The sequence below is a fragment of the Scyliorhinus canicula genome, chromosome 6 (assembly GCF_902713615.1).
Source record: "Scyliorhinus canicula chromosome 6, sScyCan1.1, whole genome shotgun sequence".
NCBI lineage: Eukaryota > Metazoa > Chordata > Chondrichthyes > Carcharhiniformes > Scyliorhinidae > Scyliorhinus > Scyliorhinus canicula.
In genome coordinates, this window is record NC_052151.1 from 74,894,527 (window position 1) to 74,907,000 (window position 12,474).

The following is a 12,474-nucleotide window of genomic DNA, read 5'->3' on the forward strand; positions in this document are numbered from 1 at the left end:
TATACTGTTGTGTAAATAGAAAAAAAATGGAACAAACAAATTACTTATTTTCTGAAAATAAGTTTCATAGTGTTTATGTTCATCTTAAAATAACATGGTATATAGGGACCATTTTGTTTCATCAATAAAGTATATGTTAGCTAACCTTCCAATTTGGACATTACTTTATTCACCCTTGCATTGTGGATTCAGAACCTAGGTTTTTAACATGCTGTTTATTTTTGAATGCATTGCTCACTAATACTTAACACTAGATGCCAAGTGTTTTGATTTGTTGTTGAAAGTCACTTTAGCATTGAAAGTTATGAAATATTGCACTGATTCAGCCAAGTTCATGCATTCCTTAGGCTAGGAATTAGCGATGCCCATTTCCTTCCTGCCCACTCAACTCTTAAGTGATATGGCAAATAGTTCAGCTAGGTCTCCATGCTGGTTGTAGTTACTGCTGGGAAATTTCAGACATCTGTTTAGCTTTCTAGTTTGAATCAAACAGTGCTTCCTTTTGCAGCTGGGACCAACACAACAGATCTTGTGCTGGCGGCGAAAACTTTCAGCTGTCATCTGTGATCACAGATGACTGTGACTGTGTTCACAACTGAATATTTAATACCAATTCCTATTGAGACTTAAAATAAGTGCTTTTACACAGCAGTTTAGGATAGATGTATGCTGTCAAAAATAAACATTGTGTGTCATTTATTCGATATTTTTCCTAATTGAGACATTTAATTACTTGAAATGTTGCATTTATTACATTTTAAGCAAAAGATAGCCTAGTTACAAACAAATATCTTAGCATAAGTTCAGATGGTTGGGGCTCTTGATTATCTATTTATGTTTAAAATGCTATTTCTATGCTTTAATAAATGGTGCTAAAGAAAATTCTTTTTATTTTGTGTTCTTCCCAGACATTTGTGAGGTTTTTGTTTCGGATTTATGTTGAATTTGAAAATCCGAAAAATGCAATTTTTTGAGCCTGTAATGCTTCTATGTTGTCAAGTAATCAGAAAGAAATGCTTCTCTTCGATGTATAGTACTTGTATATCTTGTATAAATTACGTAGCTTCCAACCTGATCCCATCACCATATAGAACTCAGCTCACTATTTTCTAGAAGATGCTATTACTTTCGTGATGCACTGGTTCACTCCTCTGCTATCTTTCACCTAGCAACCTCTTGTTTAAGCGTAGGTATTGTAGCCTCTGTCCATTCAACACCTCTCACACTATTACACAATATCTGTTTTTTAAAAAACCCTCCCATGTAAGGAAACAATTAATATGTACTTTGATTCCTGTACACTTTCATACATTCCCACCACTAACACAAATTAGATTACCACTTTGCCATCTGTCCATAAGTACAACCCCAAACTGCCTGTCGGTTGCGACTGCAACGATGGTATAGTTGCAGAGGCAGAAGATGATTAAGATGATTAATTAGGTGTTTAATTTGATCGTCTCTAATAAATTGTGTCATTTTCTTGCTTTTAGTGCTTGCTAAAAAAAATGAAAGTATCTTTTTAATGTTTCTCCTCCTCTTTGTGCCATTGCCAGTTCTGCATTCCAAATTCTTGATTCCCATAGCTGTTTCAAACCTTCCAGTTTCAAATGTAGAAATGTTTAATTTCAGAGGCAAATTACTTGCTGTATATTCTGAACATCACTCAGGATTTCAATATATTTGACTTTGAGCATATCTGAAAGTCGAAAATAATAAAAGTACTATTGTTTATAATTATGTACGACAAATGTAACACTGGGATTGGTGGAGTAAGTCCTGTGTATTATTTTAAACAGAAGAAAATTTGAAGTATGCTTGAAATGTGTTCCAATAACTAAATGTGCCTTTTATCTGCATAAACATCTTATGGCAAATATTTAATAACAGTAAAGTACAAAAAATACCTACTTTTGTGAAATATATCTTTTGAATCTTTTTATAGGTTTGAATTCTAAATTGATGAAGGTTCGAGATGAAAATTCAGATAGCAGCGAAACTGTAAGAGGAAAACATATCATCAACAATGCGGCTGTTCCAGTCAAAGGACTATGCAATTTAGGAAATACTTGCTTCTTTAATGCCGTTATGCAAGTAAGAAACTGGAGTAGAATATTTCCTCCTCCTATATGTTTCACGTTTGTTAATTTTTGTGTTTTGCGTACAATTCATGATCCCTTCACTAGTTAATGTCTGGAGCAACACCACTTTTCATGAAGGGAGGAGAGGGAAAAACAAGGAATTGCAGGTCAGTCAGCCTGACATCAGCCATCAAGGAAGTGCCGGAATCTATTGTTAAGGAAGCAGTAACGATGCATTTAGAAAAACATAATCTTGTATCTGTCCAATTCAGATACTTCAATAGATGTATGATTGGATTTCCAAAAGGTATTTTATAAGGTGCCATTCAAAAGACCTATACACAAGGTAAGAGTTCTTGGAATTGGTGATGAAATATTAGCAGAGATGAAGGATTACCTAACAGACAAGAAGCAGAGAGTGAGGATAAATGGGGCATTTTCAAGGCGGCGAGATCAATTTTCAAGGGCAAGGATCAATGCTGGGGCCTCAGCTATTTACCATCTATATTAAAACTTAGACAGAGAGGGAGAGAGCAGTGTATACAGATTTGCTGATGATACAAAGGTAGGTAAGGATGCAAGCTGTAAGGGCCGCACGGTAGCATGGTGGTTAGCATAAATGCTTCACAGCTCCAGGGTCCCAGGTTCGATTCCCGGCTGGGTCACTGTCTGTGTGGAGTCTGCACGTCCTCCCCGTGTGTGCGTGGGTTTCCTCCGGGTGCTCCGGTTTCCTCCCACAGTCCAAAGATGTGCGGGTTAGGTGGATTGGCCATGCTAAATTGCCCGTAGTGTAAGGTTAATGGGGGGATTGTTGGGTTACGGGTATACGGGTTACGTGGGTTTGAGTAGGGTGATCATTGCTCGGCACAACATCGAGGGCCGAAGGGCCTGTTCTGTGCTGTACTGTTCTATCTATCTATGAGTGCACAGAGAGGCTGCAAAGAGATATAGAAAGGCTAGGTGAATGGGCAGTAATGTGGCAGATAGAATATAATGTGGGGAAAAGTGACATTATTTACTTAGGCCAGGGGAATAGAAAAGCAGAATATTTTTCAAAAGGTTTGAAACTTCATGCTTGTTCAAGGAACATGAAAAGTTAGCAAGCAGGTACAGCAAGTAATTGGGAAAGCAAATGACGTGTTGACCTTTTAAGGTAAGGAGGAGAATACAAAAATAAAAAAGTCTTATTTGAGTTTTGCAGGGCTTTGGTGAGACCACACCTAGAATGTGTGTGCAGTTTGGTCTTCATATTTAAGGAAGGATATACTTACGTTGGAGGCAGTGCACTAAAGGTTCACTAGATTAGGCCTAGCGATGAGAGGATTGTCCTCTGATGAGAGGCTGAGAAAATTGGATAAATACTCAGTGGAGTTTAGAAGAATGAGAGGTGATCTCATTGAAACATTTAAGGTTATAAGGGGCTTGACATGATTGATCCGGAGAGGTTACTTTCGCTGGCTGGGGAGCCTAGAACCAGGGGCACCGCCAATAGCAAACCATGGGCCAATCATTTTAGGACTGAAATGAGGGGAGATTTTTTTTCACTCAAAAGTGTTCTCAATCTTTGGAATCCTCTATCCCAGAGGATGAGCCATAATTGAATAGATTTCACAGCAAGAGGCCACTTGGCCCATTATGTCTGCACCAGCTGAAAAATAAGCCAACCGGCCCAATCCCATTTTCCAGCATTTAATTTGTAGCTCAGTAAGTTATAGCATTTGCAGTGCATATCCAGGCACCTTTTAAATGAGTTGAGGGTTTTTGCCTCTACTCCACTGTCAGGCACTGAGTTCCAGACCCTGACAACCCTTTGGATGGACATCCTCTCTAATCCTTCTACCAATCACTTTAAATCCATGCTCTCTCGTCACTGACTTTTCTGCTCAATTTTGGCCCTTGTAATGCACTCTATCCAGACACCTCACAATTTTATACATCTCAATCAAATTTCCCCTCAAACTCCAGTGTTTGAAGGAGAATAATAATAACCCCAGCCTACAGCCTATCCAATCTTTCCTCATAGCTGCAGTTCTCCAGTCCTGTCAACGTCTTCTTAAATTTCCTCTCTTTCCCTCTTTAATGCAATTACAGCCTTTTAGAAATATAGAAAACAGGAGCAGAAGGAGGCCATTCAGCCTTTTGAGCATGCTCTACCATTCTTAATGATTAATGATCAAGGCTGATCATCCAACTCATAGCCTAATACTGCCCCCCCCCCCCCCCCCCCATATCCTTTGATCCACTTTGTCCCAGGTGCTAAAGCTAACTTCCTCTTGAAAACCAAGTGTTTTGGCCGCAACTTATTTCTGGGGTAGCAAATTCCATAGGCCGACCACACTCTGGGTGAAGAAATATCTTCTCATCTCAGTTCTAAATGATCTACCCTGTATCCTCAGACTTTTACGCCCAGGGGAAAAAGCTTCAACTGTTCATCCTATCTATACTCCTCATAATTTTAGAAATTTCTAAACCCTCAGCCTCAGTCTTTCGAGGGATAACAATCCCAGTTTATTCAATCTCTCCTCATAGCTAATACCCTCCATATCTGGCAACATCCTAGTAAACCTTTTCTGTACTCTCTCCAAAGCATCCACGTCCTTCTGGTAGTGACTATCGTGATATCCACTCATGCACATAATGAAATACAGACAGACACCCAGTACAGCCAATCAACACACAGAACAGAACACAACCAATCACCAGGCAGAACACAACCAATCACCAGGCAGAACACGAGAAGGTGGTCTCCCACTACAAAACACACAAAGTATCTACACTCTACCTCTTTCCAACAGTGACAACTGTAGTGACAGTCAGGGTGTATATATCAGTTAGCACCTTCTACACGTGGCTCAGAGCTAGTCTGGTCTAGTTAGTTATAATAAGCACGCTTAGATTAGTAGAGTGTCAAACCCACAGCGAACTGTGTGCACTGCTTAACAAGTTCAATAAAGCGTATTGAACTAACATCAAAGTTTGGAGTCTACTTTCAAGTACAACTGCACCCAGTTGCAGTCCGTGCTATCCCAGAGTGATTAACACGACATGCTACCAGTAGTCTACTATCTCTAAGTGGTTTACTTCGAGTGATTCCGTGGGGACCAGCAAGTGCCTTCCAGCGGCATGGAGAAGATCCAGGCCTCTCCACAGCTACGTATCTCCGGCAATCTCGGTGCCAACTGGCGGGTCTTCAAGCAAAGGTTCCTTCTCTACATTGAGGCCTCAGACCTCGAGGATGCGTCCGATGCTAGAAAAGTTGCGCTGCTCCTATCAACTGTGGGGGACCAAGCCATCCAGATTTTCAGCTCGCTTAATTTCACTGATGGCCAGGACAAGACCAAATTCAAGACCGTTTTGGAGAAGTTCGACAGTCACTGTGAAGTCGAAACAAACAAGAGCTTTGAGCGCTATATCTTCCAGCAACGCCTTCAGGGGAAGGATGAACCTTTCCAATCCTGGATACTGGAAGTCTGCAGAGGGATTTGGATAGGTTAAGTGAATGGGCTAGGGTCTGGCAGATGGAATACAATGTTGACAAATGTGAGGTTATCCATTTTGGTAGGAATAACAGCAAACAGGATTATTATTTAAACGATAAAATATTAAAGCATGCCGCTGTGCAGAGAGACTTGGGTGTGCTAGTGCATGAGTCACAGAAGGTTGGTTTACAGGTGCAACAGGTGATTAAGAAGGCAAATGGAATTTTGTCCTTCATTGCTAGAGGGATAGAGTTTAAGACTAGGGAGGTTATGTTGCAATTGTATAAGGTGTTAGTGAGGCCACACCTGGGGTATTGTGTTCAGTTTTGGTCTCCTTACTTGAGAAAGGACATACTGGCACTGGAGGGTGTGCAGAGGAGATTCACTAGGTTAATCCCAGAGCTGAAGGGGTTGGATTATGAGGAGAGGTTGAGTAGACTGGGACTGTACTCGTTGGAATTTAGAAGGATGAGGGGGATCTTATAGAAACATTTAAAATTATGAAAGGAATAGATAGGATAGATGCGGGCAGGTTGTTTCCACTGGCAGGTGAAAGCAGAACTAGGGGACATAGCCTCAAAATAAGGGGAAGTAGATTTAGGACTGAGTTTAGGAGGAACTTCTTCACCCAAAGGGTTGTGAATCTATGGAATTCCTTGCCCAGTGAAGCAGTTGAGGCTCCTTCATTAAATGTTTTTAAGGTAAAGATAGATAGTTTTTTGAAGAATAAAGGGATTAAGGGTTATGGTGTTGGGGCCGGAAAGTGGAGCTGAGTCCACAAAAGATCAGCCATGATCTCATTGAATGGTGGAGCAGGCTCGAGGGGCCAGATGGCCTACTCCTGCTCCTAGTTCTTATGTTATTCCCGGCAGCTCCTGCGGTTCCTGTAAAGGTAAATTCCCGAGCGAGACTAGCTGTTCGAATTTTATAAGTTTCTGTGAGATCCCCCATCATTCTTCTGAACTCCAGCGAATACAATCGCAACCGACTTGATCTCTCCCCATACATCAGTCCTGTCATGCCAGGAATCTGTCTGGTAAACCTTCTCTGCACTCCCTCTACAGCAAGAACATCCTTCCTCAGATAAGGAAAGCAAAACTGCACATAGTGTTCCAGGGCCTCACCAAGGCCCTGTGTAATTGTAGCAAGAGATCACTGCCCCTGTACTTGAAGCCTCTCGCAATGAAGGCCAAATACCATTTTCCTTCTTTACTGCCTGCTGTACTTGCATGCTTACCTTCAACGGTCATCTTGTTGCACATTCCCCTTTCATAATTTATGGCCATTCAGATAATAATCTACCTCCTGTTTTTGCTACCAAAGTGAATAAACTCACATTTATCCAAATTACACAGCATCTGCCATTCATTTACCCACTCACTCAACCAGTCCAAAACACACTGAAGGATCTCTGCATCCTCCTCATAACTCACCCTCCCACACAACTTTTATGTCCTCCGCAAATTTGGAGATATTGCATTTAGTTCCCTCATCTAAATCATGAACATATATTGTGACTAGCTGGGGTCCCATTTGACACTTTTCTGCCCTTCTGACCAGTCCATTGATATCTTTCTGCAGTCTTCAAAAATCTTCCTCGCCGTCACCCATGCAACCAATTTTTTGTGTCATCTGTAAACGTCTTGATCATTTCCCCTACATTTATGTTCAAGTCATTAATATGTACCACCAAAGGGGACCTAGTTCTTAACCTGATGGAACTCCACTGGAAACAGCCTGAAAAATCCCTTTGTTTTCTGCTGCAGAGGCAATTTTATGTCTAACTTGTTACATTCGCCTGGATCCCATTGGCTTGTACTTTTTTACCAGTCTGCCACATGGGACCTTGTCAAACGCCTTGCTAAAATTCACGCAGATCAGATGAACAGCACTACTTTGATCAATCCTCCTTGTTACTTCCTCAAAAATTTAAATCAAATTTACTAATAATCTTTATTAATGTCACAAGTAGGCTCACATTACACTGCAATGATGTTACTGTGAAAATCCCCTAGGCGTCACTCCGGCACCTGTTCGGGTTCACTGAATGAGAATCCAGAATGTCCAATTCACCTAGACACGCCTGTCGGGACTTGTGGGCGGAAACCGGAACACTTGGAGGAAACCCACGAAGACGGGGAGAAAGTGCAGACTCCGCACAGATGGTGACCCAAGGCAGTAATCGAACCCAGCTCCCTGGCGCTGTGAAGCAATAGTACTAACCACTGTGCTACTGTGCCGCCCATCAAATGGGACATAAGACTGGGACAGACAAATTTTTGGTTTCAGAGCCTAGGAATATGTGGAGTGAGTGGGAAGTAGAATTAGAACATAGAACATAGAACAGTACAGCACAGAACAGGCCCTTCGGCCCTCAATGTTGTGCCGAGCCATGATCACCCTACTCAACCCACGTTGAGTAACCCTATACGCGTAACCCAACAACCCCCCCCTTAACCTTACTTTTATTAGGACACTACGGGCAATTTAGCATGGCCAATCCACCTAACCCGCACATCTTTGGACTATGGGAGGAAACCGGAGCACCCGGAGGAAACCCACGCACACAGGGGGAGGACGTGCAGACTCCACACAGACAGTGACCCAGCCGGGAATCGAACCTGGGACCCTGGAGCTGTGAAGCATTTATGCTAACCACCATGCTACCCTGCTGCCGAGTTAAGGCCGAGGTTCAGCTATGCTTGTATTGAATGGTGGATCAGGCCGGGTGGATTCTATCATCTTCTCCTATTTCTCAGGCTCTCGGTGCGCTAGACAGCTGTGATGCAGAACAAGGCCAGCAGTGCGCATACCATTCCTGTACCAGCTGAGAATTCTGAATTCTCCCTCTGCGTACCCGAACAGGTGCCGGAATGTGGCAACTAGGGGCTTTTCTCAGTAATTTTATTGCAGTGTTAATGTAAGCCTACTTGTTACAATAAAGATTATTTACCCTTTTATGTTTTTTTTATTTGGGTGCAGAATTTAACATAAGGAATGAGAGACAGAAAATATACAAACTGTGTGTTGGAGGAAGCCAAAGTTTGTTTCCAGAGGACATTTTGAATCAATATATCAGGAGATAGTATATTTCACTCTGATCTAATTTATAAATAATATAACTAATGGAAATTTATTAGCAGGAACATTTCCTGGAACTTGAAGCTATGCAAGCTAACTGCAAAGTGTAAAATTAAACCCAGCAAAGATTTAAAATCTTTTGGTTCCAGGATACAATTGTTCACCCCAATGTTATATTTGGTCATACAAATTTTGTTTATATAATGTTGCCATCATATATTTTCAGAATGTGGCTCAAACCCATTTGCTTGGTGACCTTATGCATGAGATGAAGGAAAAGGGCACAAAACTGAAGATCTGTCCACCCACTGAGACAAATTTGGTAAGTGAATAAACTTGCTGTGCCACTTCCTACTTTTCAATATCGTACATAGATTAGTGAAGTTGAAGTAAGCTAGATTCACTGTTCTGGGGAAAGGACATGGTGCAAAACACCTAGTGACCATTTATTGACTTGGTGTGCATAATCAACTGGGACCAAATTATCTTTGCTTCTAATGCTGTATCAAAACCATACATATAAACCAGCTTGTTTCTCCACAGCGAAGAACTGCAGCATCTACGAGGAGCATCCTTCCTTTGTCTTAATCTCTTTTTATATTAATTTGTTATTCCATAAAGTAGGAAGCAATTTTAAACCAATAACTCATTTTAAGTATTGGTATTTTTAAAATAGAATTTCCAAAGCAACTGAGAGTAATCAAAGCTTAATTGTATTCAACTTTTATTAATGTAATCATTGTTGAAATTTAGAAAATAAACTCTTAATTGTTTTGTTATTGTTACTTTGGGATGTTGAATTATTTTCAGTATTGATTGATCAAAATCTTTAGCTTTCTTGATTGTTCTCCACTTTCTTGTAGTTTTCATGCTTTGCATCATTTTAGTGCTAACTCATACCTTTCAAGATGTGGATCTCAAATCAATCAATGACCATTAATCATTTCAATCAATGCAGCAAACTTTACCTAATGGTGAATGGCCTGAAAAATAACTGCCCTGATACAAACTGACTAGGATATATTCTGTGCTCTTCAGGAGAAAATGCAGAAAAAGAGCCTGTGAAAAACTACCTATCCCATCACAATCATACTCCACTGGAACCTTGGTATTAAACCTTATTATGCATGACTTTGGCTCATTTTGTCAGATGCTACTTACAGCCAAAGATCTAAGTCAATGCCAACAATCCATGTTTCTGGAGCTACAAATCAGGAGGCTGCTTGAACATGCATGACTTTGTCAAGTGGCACAACTCGGGCTCTCGATGTCAACTTAAAATTGTTTGCAAAAGTAAAATACTATGAATGCTGGAAATCCTAACTATAACAGAAAATGCTGGAAAGACTTAATAGGTCAGGTAGCATCTATAGAGAGAGAAACAGAGTTAATGTTTCGGGTCAATATTTTTTCATCAGAACTGGGAGAAGTCAGAAATGTAATAGGATTTAAGGAAGTGAAAATGAGGAGAGGAAAGAACAAAGAGAAGATCCGCGATTGGATTAAGACAGGAAATATTAAATGACAAATATATGCCGTTGGCAGAATAATGAACAGCTGACGCCCTGAAACCAAAATGAGGGAAAAACAAGACAAAAACTAAAACCATTTAGATTAAGAGCAGAGATTATGATGTCAAATTGTTGAACTCATTGTTTAGTCTTGAAGGCTGTGAAATGCCTAATTGCATACATTGAGTTTAATTGGAACACTGAAGGAGATCAAGGTCCAAAGGGTCAATGTGAGATCAAAGTGGAGAATAAAAATGACTGGAAGCTACCCATCACGCTTGCGCACTGAGTGGATCTGTCCCACAAAGCAGTCACCCACTCAGTTGAAAGACATGTATGTAATTCATTGCTTCACCTCAAGGTATGTTTTGGACCGTGAATGGTGAGGAGAAAAAAGGTAAAAAAGCAGATGTTCTTTCTGCTGTGCTTGCACGGAAAGATCGGCTATTGGTCATCAACCTGAAGTGTTAACTTGTTCCTGTCTTGACAAATGCTGCCTGACCTGCTGAGGATTTCAAGTATTTTTTGACAATAGTTTGTACTACTTTCAATCACCTTTCATGACCTCAGGATGTGAGTGGAAACAAATCTTTTTGAGTTTATTACAGATCTGAATCCATTCTTGATGCACTTCCTACAACTGCTGGGTGTGGGCAGGTGTTGTGATGATGTTTGGCTTGTTGCTGTGTTTTGGTTGGTTTGTCAGGACAATCCTCCTTGGAATCTCCACTTTTATAGCAGGAGGTTGTTCATTGAGAAGATGCCATCAATCCTCGGCTGTTAAATTCTTTGTTTCCTTATTATTCCCACCACTGGAATTCAGTCAGCAAATTTCCCATCTACGGGAGCCATCCTGAAATTGCGCGTCTCTGACCTTTGAATGCAAGGTAGAGAATTATCTGCTGAGCTGCATCTGCTCTACTAGCCGATCAAATATTTTTGACATGTTTATGTTAGGATGGTTCAGAGATTAAATATTGCAGCTCAGGAAGATATCCTGCACTCCAAGTTTATCAAAGGTCTGATTCTAAAACCTTTCCAAATTTTGATACCTGCCCTCCTTTATGCTGCTGGCATAAAAGTCTGAGCTGATATGTGTAAGCAGTCTAGGGTATTAACCAAGATGGATAAAACCTCATAATTCTGATTGCATTTTGCCCTTTTATGATGGTAGGTGTGGTGCAAAGGAACATTGGTTAGTCAAGTTTATTAGTAATACTCTTGAAATGAAAATCGCTTATTGTCACGAGTAGGCTTCAATGAAGTTACTGTGAAACGCCCCTAGTCGCCACATTCCGGTGCCTGTCCGGGGAGGCTGGTACGGGAATCGAACCGTGCTGCTGGCCTGCTTGGTCTGCTTTAAAAGCCAGCGATTTAGCCCAGTGAGCTAAACCAGCCCCTGGTGCAGGAGAGTGTCAAAACTGAACCCTTGCAAACCTAGCAGACCGGCTGAAAAGTAGACAAGTCTCCAGGTCTAGGTGAATTGTGTCCCAGGATGCTGTGCGAGGCGAGGGAGGAGATTTCAGGGCTCTGACCCAAATTTTTATTTCCTCTCTGGCCAAGGGGGAGGTGCGAGAAAACTGGAGAAAAGCTAATGTGGTCCCATTATTTAAGAAAGGTTGTAAAGATAAGCCAGGGAACTACAGACCAGTGAATCTTATATCCGTGTAGAGAAACAATTGGAGAACATTCTGAAAGAGAGATCTATCTCCACATGGAGAGGCAAGGTTTGATCATGAATAGTCAACATGACTTTGTCGAAGGGAGGTCATGCCTAACAAATTTGATTGAATATTTTGTGCATGTGACAAGGTGTGTAGATGAGGGTAGTGCAGTTGATGTACTTTGCACGGATTTCAGCAAAGCCTTTGGCAAGGTCTCACATGGGAAGCTCATAAAGAAGGCAAATGCACATGGGATACAGGGTAACTTGATAAAGTGGATTCATAGTTGGCTTAGCGACAGAGGGTGATGACAGACATCTGCTTTAATGACTAGAAACCAGTGTCGAGTGGTGTACCATAGAGATCTGTGCTGGGTCCCCTATTGTTTGTTATTTACATAAACGATATGGATGACTATGTGGAGGGTAGGATCAGTAAGTTTGCGAATGAGACAAAGATTGGCTGGGTGGATAACAGTGAGATTGAGTATCTTGTATTACAAGAGGATAGAGACGGGATGGTCAAATGGGCAGAAGTGGCAGCCGGAATTTAACCCTGAAAAGTGTGAGGTGATATATTTTGAAAGGAATAATTTGGCAAGGAAGTATTCAATAAATGGCCTGACACCGGGACATTCTGAGGAACAAAGGGATCTTGC

At 41.1% G+C, this 12,474-nt stretch overlaps 1 protein-coding gene across 6 annotated transcripts in view; it reads left to right on the forward strand.

Moving 5' to 3' along the window:
• Positions 1–12,474, forward strand: part of usp45 (ubiquitin specific peptidase 45) — a 370,776-nt gene that overhangs the window by 126,432 nt on the left and 231,870 nt on the right. For all 6 annotated transcript variants that reach the window (XM_038799526.1, XM_038799531.1, XM_038799527.1 and 3 more), the window contains 2 exons: positions 1,946–2,094; positions 8,868–8,963. In XM_038799526.1, the coding sequence (XP_038655454.1) occupies positions 1,946–2,094; positions 8,868–8,963 (245 nt within the window). The remainder of the gene's footprint in view (positions 1–1,945; positions 2,095–8,867; positions 8,964–12,474) is intronic.